Raw genomic sequence first — 20,570 nt, forward strand, 5'->3', positions numbered from 1 at the left:
AGAAGCGTGAGGGGCAGCAAAAGTAAAAGCTACGTAAGCCATTTACTCGTTAACTGTTAATTCAGGGCGGGTGCAGAGCCAGGCGGGAAGGAAGGAACGGAAGGGATCGAGAGGAACGTGCATGAGTGGCATGACAAAGCGACGACGCCACCGACACAACACATTTGCACATCAAATTAGATTTAATTTCGAAAAAGCTGCAAAAAATGTCTCTTTTGGCGGAAGAACAACAGAAAAAGTGACACAAGACCAAGGAAACACGCAGCGGCAACAAAAAACTAGAAATAATGTGACAACCAACAGACAAAAGGTCGTAAAGAAGCCGAAAACATACAGAAAATGGAGTCACGTGTCCGGGGGCCCTCGCCTAAATTACGCTCCTGGGAGCAGAAACCCACACAGATCCGCACATCCACTCACATGCACCCACAAATGCAGCGGCATGTGGCAGAATAGAAAAAAGTCTTTTGGAATACACTTATTCCTGAAATCCTAAACATGCGAAAAGAATCCATTATTCAAAATTTCTACATTTTCGCGCCTACTGCTGCTGTTTGACAACACTGAACTGCAATTAACATATCGATAGGTTCCATTAACAGGATTCTGTCTATTAACAGATCACACATTGGCGCCAAATGTAAAAATTCAAAAACTATTAATTCAGGCCTATGTTATGTTGAAATATCTATTGTTGGCTTTAACTAGACTTGGATCTTTTTTCTATAATGTAAGTTGCTTATATTTCGAATCCGTTGCATAATTTAAAAACATATCTTTAGCAGTCCACTTCTCATTCGAATTTCCACGCTCGGCTTCACGGGTTCTTCAGTCATTCTTCTACAAGGTGACCACAGGAAAAACACAGGCTACAATAACCCTTCATCATATTCGCGCTAAGGACAGGGCATAACAATCCATACTGAAAGTCCAGTAAAAAGCGTTCCCTCAGCGAAACAAAGGGAAGCGACTACGAAATACCCTGCAAGACGCGTTGGTAAGGAAATCCTTGATTCCCCTGCGGGACTTTCCCCCTCATTTATTGCTCTATTCAAATTTGATTGCCATGTACGCGGGGACATGTTGATTCGCTTTGAATTTAATTGAATGCTGGACTTCCATTCGGAAAGGAGTCGCCTCCGACTGCCTCCGATTGCATGTGGAGCTGCCGTCTTCCGTGGCATGGCCGTCTCTTTCTGCCACGGGTGTGGTATCAAGCGAAAATCATCGGTTTCCATTTGAGGCGTTTAGGAACGGCCCCCCTGGGTAGGTGCGAGTAGGTGTGTGCCTGGCGACTGTTTTGCATTGCAAATGCGGACGGACCCACAGTGCATTCTTCACGTGTGCGAGGGGCGCTCCTTTGAAGGCACAAGGGGGCTCTGCATTGCATGCTAGCCGAACATGGACCCTTCTAATGTCCTGCTGTTAGCAAAGTTGCGCTTTTGGTTTCCTCTATGGCTCGCCGGGATTTCATGGCACTTGTAATTCAAAGCCAGTTCCCCTACAAACGGCAGAGTCTGGAAGGAGTATTCTCGTAAGGAGAGCTCTCCTGCGGCGGGTTTCTATGGATTTAAGGCAGCACCTCCACTGTAGGGGATGCAGGATTCGTTGCACTTGCTTTTGGGCCAGGCCAAGCCCACTTTGTGGCTAACTAGTGTCGCTAGGTTGACAATTAAAACTTAATTAAAACCGCATGCACTTTAACCTTCGCCCTGAACTTTAATGGCGCTTAATTACCATATATTTACATGCAATTCCCGTGATTTCGTGGCGTAACCATGGGATTACATAATCGCTTGTTCCCTCCATTTATCCCAAATGAGACATTACCCTTAGCCAGCGAGTTATTAGCTGTTTCTTGATTAAATTATGCCTTGGGCAAAAGGGAGAACCCACTCCCAATTCAAATGTCAACCTTGGCGGGAAACCGTACAGAATCCACAGATAACAGAGGCTGCTAACATCTCTGTTAAGCGGACAGATGTGCCGGCAGAGCAGACCTGTTGTCGGGGCAGAACAGCTGACTGCAGCAGTCTGGCAGCACTCTGGCATTTGTTTACATTTTGCGGTGTGCACAGAACACAGAACACGCCGAAAGTTCGGAATATTTTAAAAACCCCCGACAATATCAGAGTTATTTCACTTTTACATGTGCAGCCACAGGCAGAGGCACGCGTCCGGACGGCAAGCAGCTCCCAGTGGAGGCCAGAAAGAAGCACAAGTGCAGCAGCAGTGGAGCCCCCCCGTGCAGCCATCGACGGAGGAACAGCATTGTTGTTGTTGGCGTGACTGCGGCGTATTAAATCAGCGGCAACGACAGAGCGCGAAACAGCAACCGGAAGTGCAGCGCGAGGCGTGCAACTGGTGGCCACCGCAATGGAGGTCTTCGCCTGGGTAAGGCCCCCCGAAAGAGACATCGTCTACTGCGATTCGCGATTTGAAATGCAAATTAATGAGTGATATCCTCTATCGTTTTTCGTGCTGTATCGTGCAGGGTGCCAACTCTCACGGCCAGCTCGGCCTTGGCTTTGAATCGGAGCTGTGCATGACGCCGCAGCGCCTGACCAGACACTCCTTCGCCCCCCAGCTGGTGCGCTGCATACGCGGCGGCGGGGGGCACGTACTCGTCCTGGACACGAGCGGAAGGGTGCACGCCTGCGGCTGGAACAATCGCGGACAACTGGGTCTGGACTCGACGGAGGAGTGCCACAACGAGTTCCAGATGATTCCCTCAGAGTACTTTGAGGTAAAACGAAGGATGCAATCCATCAAAGGACACTTTCACCTCTCGATTCTTTTAGGAAGTACCCATTGAAACGGTTAGCTGCGGCTGGGACATCTCTGGAGGCATAACCCTGACCAAGCGACTATTCGTGTGGGGCTCCAACGCCTTCCAGCAGCTGGGGATCTGCCAGCGCGGGTTCATGGCCGTCCGTCGGCCCCTGCCCGTGCGGCTGCCCAAGGAGGAGCCCGCCCTGGCCATCAGCTTCGGGCTGCGCCACTGCGCAGTGCTCACGCAGGACCACAAGATCTACGTGTTCGGGCGGCTGCGCGTCATGGACCCCCCGCCCATCGAGCTGGACATCACGGCCACCACCCTGCACCGCTGCAACACGATGAAGATCCAGGTGCACAATCCGAACGAGCTGCGCATCGTGGCCCTCTCCAGCGGCCAGCACCACATGCTGCTCAAGTGCGTGGACCTGACCCAGGAGGGCGGCAGCACCAAGCGGATTCTGTCTTTGGGCGACAACAAGTTCGGCCAGTCCAACGCCTTCCTCTTCGAGGAGGACGTGCGGCAGCTGGCCGTCGGCTGGACCCACAATGCGGCGCTGCTCCGCAACAACGAGATCCTCATGTGGGGCCGCAACTGCTACGGACAGCTGGGCACGGGCTCGATCAGCGAGCAGCAGGCGGTGCCCCAGCCACTGAGCCTCCGACTGCCCGACGGCCAGACGCCTGCTCGCGTGCACATGGGGGCAGAGCACGGCCTGCTGCGGACCACAGCCGGCGAGATCTACACCTGGGGCTGGAACGAGCACGGAAACTGTGGCAACAACAGTACGGAGAATGTGTAAGCATCTCCCTTCTGCCAGTGGTTTGGCTTTAAATTCAATTTTCGATCAATTTTCAGATGCAGCCCTACGCCGGTGGAAATCCCGGGACGCGTGAAGTTGGCCGGAGCTGGCTCGGGCTTCTGTTACGCCATTTCCGAGTCGTCTGTTAATTAATTTTATAATAAATGTTAAAATTTCTTTAAATTACTAAACGGAATATCGAAATTGACGAATTTGATGTCGGATCATGAGCAAAATTGTACGAATAATCAAACCCAAGCAGTTGGCGCTCTTTCTTCCATCGATAGTTGAAGAAACATCGATAGTAACAATGAAGTTTTTCAACCTCCAGCAGCTTTACTTGAACTCCCCGGAATTTTCGTTGCAAATACTATTTGCCATTTTTACAGTGAAAATAAAGTGCTTTGTTTTTCAAAAACTTAATCTTTTCCACAGAAAAAAGAAGGTAAATATGGTAAATGGTAGATTTTTATATATTTTATTCGAAATGTGCGGCTTGCCAGGCAATTAGTCGATGAATTTGAGGGCGCATATGGTTTTTGAAGCCAACAAGTGCAAATGGCGATGTAGAATCATCAAAGTGCAATGAAATATGCCAAATATTTGCGGCACCGGCCTCTACACACTCGTGTTTCATGATAGATGCCTCTGAGCAGAGAACTAACTCCCTTAAATAATGGGCAGCACTGAAAAAGTCGCCCAAAATGAGACATCGCTTTTTCTGCGCAAAATGCAATGGATTTGATTGATATTTCTTCGATCCGCAGAAGTCTCAGTTTAAGACTTCTGTGGGCATGTGTATGCCGTCATTTTTCGTTCACCAATACACAAACAGATTAACCAGTGCTGCCAATAGTTCATCCACTGATACACACACGCACACACAGCACGCAAGCCTCCACGACCTCTGACTGGGCAGCACTGTCGTGTTCGGCGTCTGTGTCGGGCAGTAATTCCACGAAACTTCATTGTGTATTAGTAGACCACTCCGCATGTGGCTTTTTCCCACAAATCAGTTGTTTATGTGCAACCGATCGCCATAAACAAACGAACAGACGACTTGAATCCGATTACTTCCATTTCGCTCGAAGCAGTGAATGTTCTCGTTCAGCGGTGTTTCTTTCCAATAAACATTTTCATTTCTTTCTCGCTCAAAAAAGATGTCAGAGAATAGCTTCAACTCAAAGAATTTGGACGATGACGATGAGGACGATGCGATTGCTGCCTCTGAGGGTGTGTATCAATGAATCCTCCTCCAACCTGAGTATAATCCACGCGTTTGTCTCGCGCTTTAGGCAAAATTTCGAGCCAGGTGGCCAAGCGCATCTGGCAGCCAACCATCGAAGATACTACCCCTGGGGTCTGGGAGCCGCCCGAGAAGCCCCTGCCCCACGTGGAGGAGGATGCTCCGATGACTGCCGAGGCCCTGGCGGAGGCTCTAGCGGTGAGCGAGACCGCCTCGGACTTTATACGCGAAGTGGAGCGCTCTCTCTACGGCGATAACAGCAAGGATCCGGAGAACGGCACCGCCCAGTACTTCAAGGCGGCCGAGAATTATTCGCTGTTTGGCGCCAACTACATGGGCTTGGAGGAGGACAAGAACAAAAAACCGCCGCCGGGCTTCGATCAAAGCTCCAGTCAGATTGCGGCTGGATCGGCCGGAGTACCCGGCCAAAGCTACTCGGGGGTAAGTGGTGCTCTTTGAGTGGATGTATCTTGAAAGCAGGTCAGGAACATGATGATTTGTTGGCTAGAATATGCCCAATATGCCCTCCTTCTTAGCTGTTCTAAGGAAAACCACAACTCTGTCGGTATTTCAGGGACCCTCTTCATCCGGAATGGGCGGCATGGCAATGTCCCAGCAGCCGCAGCACAAGGCCGCGAATCAGCCAGGACCTGCAGCGATGCCTCCACAGCAGCAGCAGCATCCGCGTCATCCTTCGCCAGCGACAGTGGCCAGGGTCATAGCCGAGGCAGCAGCTCTGGCTGGAGCTGGGGCTGGCATAGACATTTGCCTGCACGCCCATGGCCATCTGCCCAGTGCCACGGAAATGGCCATCGGGCAGCTTTACCAGCAGCTTACGGGCATGAATTTCAATCAGGCCAATAGACAGCAGCAGCAGCAGCAACACCAGCAGCAGCAGCAGCAGCAGCACCTCCACCACCAGCAGCAGCAGCAGCAACAGGCGGCTCTCCAACAGCAACAGGCGGCTCTCAAGCAGCAGCAGCAGGCGGCTCTGAAGCAGCAGCAGCAGGCGGCTTTGAAGCAGCAGCAGCAGCAGGCGGCTCTCCTGCAGCAGCAGGCGGCTCTCAAGCAGCAGCAGGCGGCTCTCCAACAGCAGCAACAGCAGCAGGCAGCTCTCCAGCAGCAGCAGCAGCAGCAGCAGCAGCAACAGCAACAGCAGCAGCAACAGCACTCGGTGGCCAATCCTGGTGTCGCCGCCACTGCCATTATGTACGCCAATTTCGAGCTGCAGCAGCAGGTGACCTTGCGTCAGCTACAACTGCAGCAGATTCGCCACCACCAGCAGCATCAGCACCAGCAACAGCACCGTACAATACGCGGCATCTACGGGTCCAGTGGCAAGGGACCACATTCCGGACCTCCACATTCCGGCGGTCGCAGATAGGCACAGAAAGGCATCCACAAAAACAAAAAGAATATTTCTAAGGCACAGATTTTATATATACTTTTATGAAAATGTAAACTCTAATTTGTACGGAGACTCAAATTTAAAGTGGTCCCCAAAACGAGAGACAGATTCTCTCTTCTTAAAAAAAAGCCTCAGCATTCCCAGAGCGGGAAATGAATTATTTTTTTTGCCTTACAAAATATATACATATAAATCGTAGAACTTCCAGCAAAGAGTTCAGACCTTGACAAAATTCTCAATAGAAAACAAATTTTAAAAAACCAGTACATTCTGCATTTGTAAGTGCTTGAATTTTCTATGAATATTCTGCACCAGATACCGATTTTCTCCATATATACTATAACATAACATCCTTCCATACGTACACTCCATATATACTGTATACAAAACATTTAAAGAACAAAGAGAAGCAACCATTCTAAATAAAATGTTAAATACAAAAAAGTATAAGGCCTTTAATAAAGAAATAAAAGTGTAAAGAAAGTGAAATTAAATGTAATATTTAAATCCAAAATTAAAGACTGCCCAAAGAGATTCTCTAAACAAATGATATATAATTCCAGATATGTCCAAAATTGGCTAAGAATATCCATCATAAACGAGGAATGAGTGAAAGAAGGAACACAGTTTGAAGATCTCCAAACACAACCAAAGACTATATTGTATAGATATGGGGTACTTTATAGTCTTTGATAGAACACCTTCCAAAATGTACCAAAAGTAGCCCAAATAGTGCCCCTATATACAAGATATACCACCACAAAATTCCAACTTTATTTTCTAGAAATCTAACAGAAATTTATGTTGCTTTCTACTTGGCCTTGGCAATGCCAATCCTATTCTGCTCCACATCGAACGACACATAGTGCTCCCTGAAGAAGACATCTCCGATGATCCAGAAATTGAGCCCCGCCAAGTCCATGAAGCCCGTGATGCAGACATCCCCCTCGTAGGCGATCACATACTCCTGTGGCCGCACCTGGAACTTCTTGCCGGCGATGCCGAGCTCCAGGACCGGCAGATAGCTGATTCGCCCACAGGGCACCTGCCAGATGCCGTTAGTGGCATTGTAGGTGGCCCTGATTTTGGTGTTCAGCTGCGTGATGTCCTCGGTGGGTCCCACTATCAGAGAGGTGCCCGAGTCCATGATGGCCTTGCAGCTGTTGCAGCGACGACACTTCTTCGAGGGGAAACCAATGTAGTCCATCGTGAACTGCCACATTTTCTGTTGGGTTACGTTCACGTGGGTCAACGAGCCGTGGTACAGGCTCGAGTTGGAGCCGCCCAAGATCAGCGATCCCCCGTCGCCGCTCTTCAGGTGGAACGAGAATATCGAGCTATCGACCAATTTCTGATCGATCATCTGATAGAATGGAGGCCTGGCACCTGTCACGGAAGCCCCGGGATACGCCATGCCCAGGACCCCATCGAAGCTGCTGCACGTGTCCGTTTGGCTGACCAGCCCGAAGCCCTGGTCCTTGATTGAGATCTGCCCAATGGACACCGTTTCCGAGGCTGTCACGCCGCTCACCTTCCCTACTCCGTAGGTGATGCTGAAGGAGGTGCCATTGGCCTTGAAGGACTTCGATTTGGCCGCCTGGAACACAGCGTTGCCGCACTCCTTGACGCAGGTGCTGCAGTTGGAGTTGGGAATCCATAGATCCGACGAACCCGTGTCGAACTGCACGGTGAACGCCTGATCGGACACAAACAGAGGTCCGTAGAACTGGGTTTGAAACGCATTAAAGAGCGGTTCGATGGCCTCTGAGGGTGCACTGGTGGTGCTCCTGTTGGCGGTGCTCTGAGTCGTTACTGCTGGCATTCCGAACTTGCGTCGCATGTGCTTCCGACTGGCCCACAGGTGTCGGCCATGTGGCAGCTTGCGGTGTTTGTGTCGCTGCATCGCAATTCTGTGAAACGCCTCACTGGCACAGAGGAACGCGCAGAGCAGCAGGATAACCACACGTCGATTCATGTTCGAAACTGTGCTCAACCTCCAGTCCGCGCTGCAGTACTTATAGTCTTCGAATAGGGCTTTATCAGGCCAAAAGCTGGATTTGGTGGCATAACATTCGCACGTAAGGCCGTGCCATGTGCCGAAAACACACATAATTTGGTTCTCATTATGTGATTTATCGAGTAATATAGTTTCTATGGGGCGGTGCTGTACTCATAGTTGCGCTTAGTGCGAGAGAAGCGATTGGCCGAAACGAAGCGAGAGAACCGAACGAAGCGAGTAAGCCGAACGAAGAGAAGCGAGTGAGCCGGGGGTTGATGCACGAAACACTAAACTTTTTATAAGAAATAAAAGTACAGTCTTTAGAGCATTTCAGGACTTTGCTTAGACTTTAATGTGCTCTATATTTGATTATCGGACCCGTAAAGCTTTTTAGTTTCTTTTAAACATTATTTATTATTATATTTGTATTCTATTATATTGATTATTATATTGGACACTATTTATGAATATATTTGAGTACATTTAGACATCTCCCAACTCAAATTCAAGCACTTGGATAGCCTAAGATTCATTTGGCATCAATTCAATTCCCATTCAATGCATAGCCGTGGCCAGTCCAATTTGATTGTAGCCCATGTCATAGACCGTGTAGTAGGCGCCCATAAAGACCTCGCCGAGTATCCACAGGTCACTGCCCGCGAGGCTGGTGAAGCTCGAGACACACGTCTCCCCGTACTGCAGAATATAGTCGGATGGCTGCAGGGGGAACTCCTTTCGGGCAATGGTGAAAACCATCGTCGGCAGGCTGGCTATCGTCGAGCAGTTGACCAGGAAAACGCCGCTCGCGTCCTTCGGATTGAGCACAGCCAACAACTGGTTGATCTTTTTGATCGCGGCTGTTGGAGCCACCAGCAGGGAAGTGCCCACATCGAGTATGGCCTGACAGTGGGTGCAAAAGGTCTTCCCGCCCAGCACCGCACTGGTCATCACGAACTGCCAGTATCCCTGCTGGGAGACGGGGACGTAGGTGAGGCAGCCGCTGAAGAGTGTCGCATCAATGCCGCCGAGAACGAGCTCACCGCCGTCTGTGGCATTGGTGCCGTTCCTGTTCAGATAGATGGAGAAGACCGGGTGCTTGATCAGCCCTTGGGCCACCAGGTTGTAGAACGGCGGAGTGACCCCGCCGATGGAGATACTCGCGTAGCCCAGACCGAACATCCCGTCGAAGGGGGAGGAGAGAAACGTGGCCTCTGGCTCGTCGGTGATCTCGGCAAAGACCTGCCTCTGAATGGCCAGCTCCGCTATGGTGACCGTGTCCTGCGACAGGATGCCCGAGAGCGCCACTCCGCCCTCCGACTTCGAGGCGTATTCGATCGTGAAGGCCGTGCCATTGGCCACATACGAGCTCGAGGACTTGGAGTCGTACTGGTTGTGGCTCACGCAGGACTTGACCGTGGCCGGACACTTGCTGGAGGGTACCCAGAGATTCGAGGAGCCCGTATCGATCAGCAGGATGAACTCCTGCGGCGGGGTGCCAATCGTCACTGGCAGATAGTACTCCGTGTTGAAGGCATTCCCCAATCTAGTTCCACTCGAGCCAGGGTCCTTTGTTGTCTCTGGTGCTGATGCTGTCTCTGGTGCTGTTGTGGTGGCATTCAGTTTGTGTTTTATCGACAGGGACTTGAGCTCGTTCTGAACATTGAGATGACTCGCCTGGGGATTCCGGCGTCTGCCCACCTTCAGGCGCCTCCGACACTCCACCGCGGATGAGCAGAGGGCCAGTATTAGCATCAGTTTACAGCAGTTCCACTTCACCTCCATCGCGGTGCGGCTCTCGACTCAATGTGTGACCGCCCTTCGGTCACGTATTTATAGCCGCTCTGGCCGTGCACCGTTGGGCCAAGAATTTCACACGTGATAGCGTCAAGAAATGTATTTCGGGGGTGCGGGGGAGGGCATTCCACATTTATTATTGCATATTTCTCGAAGAAGAACAAAACTTAGTTGCTCAAAGGAGCGAAACCCACGCGATTCTGGCCAAAATCGAACTGCGTGTAGTACTGGCCGAGGAAGACATCGCCCAGGACCCAGAAGTCGGTGCCGATGTCGGTGAAGGTGGACATGCAGGACGTATAGCCTTCGTCGTGGAACACGCTGATGTACGCAGAGGCAGGCAGGTCGAAGGTGGTGCCCCCAATGTTGAAGCTCAGCACGGGAAGGGAGTCCAAGGTGGCGCAGGGAATGTAGTTGCTGCCTTCGATGAGGACGGCTCCAATGAGCTGATTTATCTGGGTATAGACCGCTTGGGGACAGGCCAGCAGGGAGGTACCCGTGTCGGCAATGGCCTGGCAGCCGTCGCACAGCACCGTGCCGTTCCAGGAGATGTTGTTCACGCTGAACTGCCAGTATCCTTCCTGGGACACGGGCACGTAGGTGAGATCGCCGGCCATCAGCGTCTCATCGACGCCGCCGAGCAGCAGCTGGCCACCCTCCTCGGAGGAGCCGTTCCTCGCCAGATAGAAGCCGAAGGTCGGCTCATCGATGAGCCCCTGCTCGTACAGGTTGTAGAACGGCGGCACCACGGAGTCCACGGCTATCGTCTGGTATCCCATTCCCAGGATCCCATCGAAGGCGACGTCCGTGAAGCTGCTGCCCGGCTGCGACACCGCCTCGCCGAAGGTCTGATTGGCAATGGCCAGTCCGTTGATGGTCACAGTGTCCGTGGCCAGGTATCCGGTCACGCTTCCCGTTCCGTACTGGATCGAGAAGTTCTGGCTGTTGGCCACATACGTGGACGAGGCACTGGCGTTGTACTGGTTGTGCTGCTGGCAGGCCACGTCCGTGGACAGGCACTGGGCCGAGGGTATCCACAGGTTGGAGGAGCCGGTGTCGAACACCACGTTGAAGTACTGCGGCGGAGTTCCGATGCTGATCTGTCCGTAGTAGTACATGTTCATCGAGTTGCCCAGCTCCTCGGTGGTGTAGTCCGGCTCGCTGTTCGACGGATAGTCATTTCCGTAGTCCGGCTGTCCGTAGTCGTACACCACGTAGTTCTCGATGAGCTGCTGGTACTTGTGCCTCAGCGAGCGCACCTCCTGCCTCACATGGTGGCGACTCCTCTTGTGCTCGCTCTTGTGGATCTTGATCCTCTGCAGCTCGGCACTGGCCAGCGCCAGGACACACAGTAGCACAAACAACTTGAACATTTTATTCCTTTTTAGATTCTCGTTAAACTCTTTTTCGATGTTGCCCTTTTAGTGTCTGGGGCCGGACTGCTGAAGACACCCCCAGGGAACGGCCTTTTATTGGCTCGACCCCATGACAAGGGCAAAGCCGGCCGCAATGGATCACCGATAGATAAAATTTAGTGGAAAAAGATATCTCCTGTGATCGATTGTCCATGCCGATCGTTTATACGAATCGCAGACGTGCCAAAAATAAACAAAAAATATATTAACCATTAAACACAGACACTGGGCTTTCCAATAATCTAAATGAGGGATTTTGAATGAAAAATTGTAGAATACAATTGCACTTTTCGGACTGGGCTTCATAGATAAGAAAGATGGTAAACAAATCAATTTGCAGAGATAAATATGGTCTGAAAACTTATGTTCTTATCTTATCTTCAATTAAAAGTTGACTCCCTGCGGAAGGGTAGATTGACCTTGAATTCGAACAAGGTCATGGAAAAAGAGAGAGAGCTTGAAAAGCATAAAATCAAAAAATTGTTGAGGTACCCGAGTCCCAAATGTGGAAACTGCAGCAGATGCCGCTTGAATAAGGGACCACGTTTGATTCCATCGAAAGTGGCTCCAGAATTATCCAGTAATACTTGTTAAATTGTTATTCTATGATAAGTACATCCAATTAAGTTCCAGCTCGAGGTGCAACAAGGCCCATACTAAAGCTACATTTGGAAATTGTTCTTGGAAAATGGCTTACTACGAGTACAGTCATGACGAGGCAAATAAGGAAAAACAAATTAATAAATTGTCTTTCATCATCTTTATTACATTAAATTTTCTTTCCCTTTTTTATGTCCACTTCCAAACCGTTGATTGTTCCTATGGCAAAAAAAGAGAACAAGACCCGCGCTCATATTTCTGTGGTGAGATTTCCGTAGCAATTTCCATTTTTCGCATGATTTTCACCCCTTTCCCCGTTTTACAGCAACTTTTTCCCCATAAGAGCAGACGCATAACAAAAGAGAGAGTTTCTTACCTTATTGGCAGCGCTCTCTCTTACTCTTCCTTTTTGATCTGCTTCTTGTCTGCGCCTAGTTCTCCTGCAGTGTTTGAAAGAGAGAGCGATAGATGTGCATTTGGCACGTATGCCATGGCGAACGAAGGGCAAGGAAAGACCTCGAGATCGAATGAAAATTTTCAGCTTTTTGCACATTAAAAAAATATATGTACATACATATGCACATAGGTGTATTAGATATACATTAATATGTGCATACATATAAGCCACTTGCTGCACTGCACACTTCCACACATTAACCATCAGGCACGCCATTTGCTTAGTTAAAAAAAAAACACTTTAGAGCCCGGATTTTGGATATTTCCCACTGCACTGCACTAACACAAATTGCTCGACTATATTTACCGATTTTTACAAACTTTTTACTGCTTTTTGCGGCCAAGGAACGCGGAGCCAAGAAAAACGCGCGGAAACCGGACGAAAAAAAACTTGAACTGAAAGCGAGACGCGTAGGCGGCTTAATGCTCTCTCATTTCATGCTCTCCTTTTGCTGCTCTTCCTATTTACTCGCTCGCGATGAAATTATGCAAGGTGCTTCGGCCACGCAACGCGTTCGCTTTTCGGGTGTTACCGAGAAATAAGACACGAAGGAGATCAGACCACCTTGCATGTTTCATTTTGCGCTTATGGACAGTTGGAATTCGTTTCTGCTACTCGTCTTCGTCCCTCTCTTACTGAAAATGAGCGTCAGAGCGAGTTGGAGTAAGAGAGTGATACGTACAGAGATTTAAGTGCAGTCATGAAGAAATTAAACAAGGACCACCTTTTGTCTTTTGCAAATGTACATATGTATGTATGTGTGTGTGAGTATCTCTTTCTCCTTTCCTCTTCTAAGCTTTGCCAGCGAGTGCTTTTGAAGGCAAAAGCAAAAACCTAAAGCAAAAACATCAACAAAGAAAACACTTTGACTGTCCTTTCCGTGCCCAAAAACGTGTCCTTGTTAGGACGCTGTCACTCCATGAAGAAGATCATTTAGTTGTAATAACTTTAATATAGGAAATATAGGAATAGAAATTAAATTTGGAAAATTCTAATAAATTTCTAAACGAATCTGATCTGCAAAAACAAAGCATAATCACAATACCAGAATAATGTATATATTTGAAGATATGTTGGTTATTAATTATGTCATTCCTATAGGTTATAGATACAGAAATATGTATAGATATTTACAATTTGGGGGCAATGGCAATGCGTTTGTATTCCATATCAAACTCGATGTAGAGGGGGCCCAGAAAGACATCCCCCAGCACCCAGAGCCCGGTCAGATCATTGCCTCCGTCCGACAGACTGGTGAAACCGGAGACGCAGGTGCCATCGTAGTTGAGGATGTAGCTGGAGGCTGGCAGGGTGAAGTCCCTGCGTCCAATGTTGAAGGTCAGGACCGGCAGGGAGGACACCTTGTCGCAGGAGATGGTATAGACTCCATCCCTCTTGTCGGCTGCCGTGATGCCAAATCTTAGGTTGATGGCCGCCAGCGTGGCAGACGGAACGACAATCAGCGAGGTGCCAGCATCGATGATGGCCTCACAGTTGGAGCAGAGATCGGAGCCAGTGTCCAGGCTGATGCTGCCGACGGTGATCTGCCAGTATCCGACTTGGGAGAGCGGCACGTAGGTCAGGCAGCCGCTGTAGAGCGTGGGATCGCTGCCGCCGAGCAGCAGCTGGCCCCCATTGCTCGGCTCAGAGGCGTTCCGGTTGAGGATAAGCGAGAAGAGCGGCGCCTCGATGAGTCCTTGTTCAAAAAGATTCAGCAGAGGTGGGTTCACATCTCCAATGGAGATGCTGCGAAAACCCAGACCGAAAATCCCATCAAAGTTGGACCGATTGAAGACGCTCTCCGGCATCGAAGTGATTTCGGCAAAGGTCTGATTCTTGACCGTGAGTCCGGCAATCTTCAGCCTGTCCGTGGACAGAAATCCCTCCAAGATGACTGCCTCCTCCCTGGTGGCGTACTCGATCTGGAAGGCGCTGCCATTGGCCGCATACGTCTTGGACCGACTCGAGTTGTAGCGATTGTGCTGCAGGCACACCTTCTGGTTGCACTTGACAGAGGGAACCCAAAGGTTGGCCGAGGCCGTGTCGAAGAGCACCTGAAACTGCTGGCTGCCAATCGTCACCTGGCCGTAGTACTCCGTGTTGTAGGAATTCGTGAGCGTCTCTGTGGGTATACTCGATGACGAGGACGCTGTGAACATTGTAGTCTCCGCCTGGGCCGTTGCCAGCCTTGGCTTACTTCTGATCACCTTATATTGGTGTCCCAAATTCCGCAGGATCTTCCGCTGATCCGTGTCTCTTTGCAGACCCACCCGGTGGATCTTTCGGCGAGAGCTTTTCGCCTCGGCGCTGCCCACCAGCAGAGCCAACAGCAGAAAGGTTATTCCCAGTCCGACCTTCTTTAGCGGCTGCATTATTCTGTGGCTGCTGCTGCTGCTGCTCTGGCCCTAAATCGCTGGCGGGGTCACGTATTTATAGAGCCACGTCGAGAAGTGCCGAAAATTCCAGTGTTATCTCTTTGGGGTGGTGTTCGGGTGAAGGATAAGAGGCTGCCAGGTGGCCGGAAATTGTTCAAGCGATGGAACAGTTTTTCTTGTTTATTGCAAGATGTTTTTTGAATGTTTAGTTTCGATTTTTTTTTATTTCGCCGATACACTATTGAGCCAAATTGAGCACAAAAACGTTTCGAATTCCATCTATCTCTAATTTCTTATCACTGATTCGTAAAATGTCAGCCGTCACTGTTTATTCCTCTCCATCGTAGCCATCAAATTATACAATAAATTCGTTAATATTTAAATATTCGTTATATTTTTAAATATACGATTTTTGGTTGTAGCGCCGTCTACCGCCTTAATCTGGTACCAAAGCACCACTATTGACATTAATTGAAACTAAAATTCAGTGAACTCTTCCCTGGGAACACTCAAATAGTTCCAAGAGCGTACACTGTTTGTATGTGGCGCCAGTGTGCAAACATTTGAATTCAAAATTTGGCGGTAATGTACTTGGGGTCAAATCGTTGCATCTTCGTCAATTAATAACTTCTGAACGAATACAGATATTTTCATAAAACAAACTGTGTTTAAAAGAAAAAAGTTTCAGCATTCAGTTGGCATATAGAACATAGTGCTCTGACGTCTAAAAGCTTTACAAAACGTTGTCAAAGTTGTACTCTGCTGACGGTGCAAAGGCTCGAGGTTGGTCCGGCATCCATCCTATTAATCCTGGTCGAGGGGATCCTCAATGAAAGGAATGGGGAATATCTCCTTGATTAACTCCTCTATGCGGATTGGCGAGCTTCTCGAGTGTCAGCCACAGACCCTTTTCAATCTGGGGGTCCGGTCCTTGAAGTCTATATTGTACAGACCATCCTTCAAGAACTCAGAGGTGGCAACATCCATACCATCTTCTATCGGGAGTGGGGATAGGGAGTAGGACTTTGGAGATTTCATCAATTGGGGACTCTTCAGATCTTCTTACCTCTCCTTACATCGGTGATCAGGATGGGACCTCCTGGTTGTACTGAATGGTTAGGTGAAGCCACCCCAATCACCGGCGAATATCTTGCCAATAAATAATACTTTATTCCAAATGCATTACAATCACCATTACGCTTCCCCCTCATCCCCTTATCCCCCCATCCACCAATGAAAAAGTCATTCCATCGATACAACTCCTTGGCCAAAACAAAAAACTTCCCAAACCCTTTTGTTGGCTTTCAAGTTTTTGTGACCTAAGCCAAAAGGGGGGGCGAGTCGATTCCTTTTTCCTGAATGCAAACGAAAGTGATTGCAAAAGTTTCTTGGCCTCTCCGACCACGCCTCATTTAGCCGCACCGAAAATATGCCAAGTTTTATTTGCTAATTGCAGTACAGTGAAGCTCCTCCAGGAGTGCGGAAGGGGAAGAGGAAGCAGCGCCTGCCCGCAAGCTGAGAAAAACTTCAATTCCAATTGAAGTTGCACCCCATTCCGAATTTATCCTCCAGCAGTCCTTCCTAACCTTTCCTCAGAGCCAAAACCGCCGTTGGCTGTGACAACGTTTACAGAAAATGACTAGAAAAAAGTCAGGAAGAGCGATTAGACGGGGTTCCGACTGAAGGATGCCCTCAGTTTTAGTTTATTTACTGTGTAAAAAGTATTTTAGATACCAAATGAGGGAGATATACCCAAAAAACTGTCTTAAAATTATAGGAAAATGCTATCTTATACGGCAAACCATTTGCCACCGAATTTTGCACTACGATTGGACTTTGGTAACAACTTTGAGTGTGTATCCGTGGCGATAAGCCGTTCAGCGCATAACAATGGGGACATTCTTTGCTATAAACACAAATCAGCACTTTCGAATGAGCGGAATATTCTATATTAAGCTCGTACACGAGTGAGAGACGAAGAAACGAAGCGGATATTGCATATTGCTACATCCATTGCTTATCCTTTGGGATAGACCTTACAGACAGCATTCTCTTGCCCATTAGATACCATACACCCCTTTTCAATACTCGAATACCCTATACGAATAGCCGCCTGGAGCGGTTCCCTTTTGGTTTCGGTTTGGGGGCAAAGTTGACTGCGGCAGCGAACGTTTTTCCGCAAATTTCTTTGTAAGTTTTTCCGCCCCGAGTGTGTGTCGAAGTGTGGGGGTGGTGGTGGTGGTAGTGGGGGGCGGCGTCCAATGTTGTAATTGAATTTGCGTCAAGTTCTATTAAGTGGCGTAAACTTTTGGCCTCTGGAATTGAACTTGGCTCTCACCGCATGTGCATTTTTCATATGTTTATCGCACATAGCGCGGGTCTCGATGTATTTCTCTTTCTTTCCTTGCCTTCTGTTTGACATGTTCGGGGAAAAAAGTGAAAAGAAAAGAAAGAAAGGAAGGAAAGAACCCCAGATAAGTCTGTGTGGGCTGTCAGGCACAGGGCAGGCCACATATGTGAGGTTATCAATGAAGCATTAAATTGTTTCTGGCATTTTAGAGTCTGTCAGTGGCGCAATCGTTGAGAGCAATCATGGGGCAGGCCCCACCCCCCACCACACTTCCGACGAATCCAAATCTTCTGAAAATCAAAACGAGCCGAGTCCATCATCATCATTATAATCAGCTAGGAGTGACTGCCCCCCGAAAAGCTGATTTCGTATGCAGGACCTCACCGTCCACTCAAAGTTGGACTCCACTTATCCTTTTTGGTGGCTTAATTTAGCATATCAAATTTATGCATTTCATCTCTGCCCAGCAAATGCATTAAATTGCTAATGTCTGGGCATCTATTTTAAAAAGTTCTGCCCGTCCACCCAAGGAACAATAGATGAGGGGTCTGGGGTCATACCGTTCCGCAATCGGGGTCACAGCTGCCGTCTTGATGCGTGGTTCCACATCAAATATTAAGATTGTTTGGGACAGCTGGTGACAACTCTGTCGCAGACTTTTTTATATGCCTTCCTCTTGAACTTTTATCGCTTCACACCCTCTTGGCCAGGGCTCAGAGACGTGACACGTGAATCACACACCAAAATTATTTTTTTTAGAGAAATTTGTACCTACTTAAAGGGATTCCTTGAAGCTTTAGATGAATAGAATGCGTGGAATTCTTCATTAGTTATAGTTCCCTTCAGTAGAACTCTTTACCCTAGCACCTTGTTGGCCAATTAATTTTGTTTTCCATTCACTTCGAGCCATGTTTATCCACAATATTTGGCCCTAACGAATACAATAACTCGCAGGCCTCAAACGATATGATGTGGCCACAAATGTAGGCAAATAAAAGCCAGGGGACAAAACGCCATTCGATTCTGATTTCCATTTGAAGAGCAGAGAAATGCAACAGCTGCTGTTCCCATAACAAGGATCGTTTTCAGATATTGTATATATTGTGGCATTTTTTATTGCATATTTACTTTTTAACCGATAAAAGAAATATTTATTAACTGAGAGAGTGAAACGTTGTCTTGACTTTGGGTTGGTTGTCCGCAAAAGGAGGCAGGAAAGGGGAGTCGGAGCCGGAGTCGGAGTCGGAGCTAGAGCCGGACAAGGATTTAGATTTCAGCATGTTTGCACTGAAGTCCAGTTTCGGACAGGACAATTGATGGACAAACATATTAGATGTACACATGTGTGCAGCACACACACCGAACACACCAGACACTAGACACGGACACAGACACAGACACAGAGAACGATAGTTCAGTTAACTAAAACATATACCCACACGACAGTTATTTGCTTTTATGGCAGACTGAGCCTGTCTGCCCCCTCCACGGGCCGGACAGGCTCTGTCCTGTGTACGTCAGTTGGTTGAACAGTTTATCCTGCATATAAACTTCAACAACACAACACAACATGCTCCATGCTCCATGGTCCATGCTCCACACACACACACACACACACGCGCTCAGATATCCCTCTACAACTATTTCCGCTTACTGCTAAACAAATCCCAGCCAGCAAAACACTGGACGCACAACGTTACGTATACGCAATATTGGCATTTGGCATATTATGGGAGTTTCGTCATTGAATTGACGGATTGAAGAGGAAATAGATGTGGGCAAATGGAGAGTGCTTTATTTCGGGACGGGGGCCAGGCATCAAACACAAGCAAATGTCTTTAACCCAGTCCCCATTAAATATGCTGACAAGTTGATAAATTGTTATACAGATATGTGCATATATGGATTACCATTGGGTGAATCATTTAATTGGATTGAGAAACAGGAGATGGGTCAGAGATTGAATAGAATGGGATTCGATGCCTTGATGGATGGGAGTTTACATTGGTTTGTGGTAGCGTAATGTTTTCTCTATTAATCTATTCCAAAACAGTTGTTTGGAAAGTTAATTTAAAGTAGGGGCAGCTTTCCCCCTAATCATCACTTTCTTAAATGGCACTAGAGCTTTTAAAAGCTCTCAACTTCTTCCTGGAATGGGAATCCCAAGAGGTCTATTAGAACAGTTACAAATAATGGCTTTCAAGTTTGTTCAACTTCAACTATTTGGGTCAATTTAATGTCAGCATTGAAGAAAACTTTGAAAATTACCTAAATTTCTCGTGGTCCATTCGGCACTGGCACTGCCACGCCTCCGCAATAAAATGGAACTGCCGCAAAGTCCAATTGAAAATTCTCTAGAGTGAAATAACTCAGGAAATGATGCTGACGCCTCCTCCTAACCAGAAATGGAAATGCCACAAGAAAATCTCAGAACACATGTTCCACTGGAGGTCGGTTTAAGGGGAGACTGCCACGCCTCCCTACAAGGGAAGGGGAGGGTCTCATCTATTAAGGTTTGACATTAGCATGAAAAACGCATTTTTCTTCGAGCGCAAACAATGGAGAAAAGTCTGGGAGTGTGCCAGGAAAGAGGGGGAGGACATGGGGGGGAAAATGTTTTAAATAACTTTTTGGGCAAAAAGTTTACGCTGCTATAAAGGTGACAAAGGCCTTTCAATTCCCAGCATTCGATATCGCCTCTGATTGAATCAAATTGTTAAGAATTATTTATTCCTTCCATCCCAAAAAAACGACATACGAAAGACGAAAAAGTAAAGACCGGAGAGCGGAGAAAAGTTGTCGTTGAGTTAAATTGTGTTTTCCTTTTGGCATATTTATGCAATTGAATTGTTTACACAGAAATAACGATTCCGAAGGGTTCAAAAGGTTCAGAGCTCAAAAGTTATCGGTGTGTGTGCGAGTGAAACTTTTTCCATTGGCAGCTTAAAAGCTTTCCCAGACTTCATCATCAATTTCGCGGCATTTGCAAACATCCAAGGGAGACGGCTCCACGACATTGATGAATCTGTGGAATCGCTGGAATCGGCGGCAGCATGATTCGAGTGACAAATTGAGACATCCGAGGGCAGAATCACTCTGCCGGGGTTATCATGGATTGACAGTCAGCTGATAATGGAAACCGCTTTAACGGAATCAGCATATAATTCCGGAAGATCGAGGAAATGCCGAGCTGTGATTCGAGAGCTGAAACCTTTCACAGAAGTTTCTGTACGAAGTCTCCGAGATTATTACTTTTCACCTGGCATAACACACCTTTCAGCAAGCACATCGAGCAGTTACGTGGAGCTCATCCGAAAGTGCTGATTAGTGCTATGTACAGACATCGTG

The 20,570-nt window shown here is 48.1% G+C and overlaps 6 protein-coding genes across 6 annotated transcripts; 2 read left to right on the forward strand and 4 right to left on the reverse strand.

The window, feature by feature from the left end:
- Window positions 1-2,078: 2,078 nt before the first annotated feature.
- Window positions 2,079-3,975, forward strand: LOC6595697 (secretion-regulating guanine nucleotide exchange factor). The gene is made up of 4 exons (XM_002020687.2): window positions 2,079-2,394; window positions 2,495-2,746; window positions 2,802-3,574; window positions 3,635-3,975. The coding sequence occupies exons 1-4, from the start codon at window positions 2,377-2,379 to the stop codon at window positions 3,729-3,731; spliced, it is 1,140 nt and encodes a 379-aa protein (XP_002020723.2). The 5' UTR covers window positions 2,079-2,376; the 3' UTR covers window positions 3,732-3,975.
- Window positions 3,976-4,738: 763 nt separating this feature from the next.
- LOC6595696 lies at window positions 4,739-6,815 on the forward strand. The gene is made up of 4 exons (XM_002020686.2): window positions 4,739-4,811; window positions 4,874-5,265; window positions 5,399-5,618; window positions 6,796-6,815. Exons 1-4 carry the CDS (start codon window positions 4,739-4,741, stop codon window positions 6,813-6,815), a joined length of 705 nt encoding a protein of 234 aa, XP_002020722.2.
- Window positions 6,816-6,984: 169 nt separating this feature from the next.
- LOC113565758 (aspartic proteinase A3) lies at window positions 6,985-8,195 on the reverse strand. The gene has a single exon (XM_026988829.1). It carries the CDS (start codon window positions 8,133-8,135, stop codon window positions 7,044-7,046), a length of 1,092 nt encoding a protein of 363 aa, XP_026844630.1. The 5' UTR covers window positions 8,136-8,195; the 3' UTR covers window positions 6,985-7,043.
- Window positions 8,196-8,694: 499 nt separating this feature from the next.
- Window positions 8,695-10,022, reverse strand: LOC6595694 (aspartic proteinase A1). The gene has a single exon (XM_002020684.2). It carries the CDS (start codon window positions 10,011-10,013, stop codon window positions 8,787-8,789), a length of 1,227 nt encoding a protein of 408 aa, XP_002020720.1. The 5' UTR covers window positions 10,014-10,022; the 3' UTR covers window positions 8,695-8,786.
- Window positions 10,023-10,145: 123 nt separating this feature from the next.
- On the reverse strand, window positions 10,146-11,406 carry LOC6595693 (lysosomal aspartic protease). Its single transcript, XM_002020683.2, has one exon. The coding sequence runs from the start codon at window positions 11,396-11,398 to the stop codon at window positions 10,193-10,195; it is 1,206 nt and encodes a 401-aa protein (XP_002020719.1). The 5' UTR covers window positions 11,399-11,406; the 3' UTR covers window positions 10,146-10,192.
- Window positions 11,407-13,575: 2,169 nt separating this feature from the next.
- LOC6595692 (cathepsin E) lies at window positions 13,576-14,869 on the reverse strand. The gene has a single exon (XM_002020682.2). The coding sequence runs from the start codon at window positions 14,867-14,869 to the stop codon at window positions 13,628-13,630; it is 1,242 nt and encodes a 413-aa protein (XP_002020718.1). The 3' UTR covers window positions 13,576-13,627.
- Window positions 14,870-20,570: the final 5,701 nt, after the last annotated feature.

This window comes from Drosophila persimilis, unplaced genomic scaffold (assembly GCF_003286085.1).
Source record: "Drosophila persimilis strain 14011-0111.01,24,50 unplaced genomic scaffold, DperRS2 tig00000191-arrow-pilon, whole genome shotgun sequence".
NCBI classification, from domain to species: domain Eukaryota; kingdom Metazoa; phylum Arthropoda; class Insecta; order Diptera; family Drosophilidae; genus Drosophila; species Drosophila persimilis.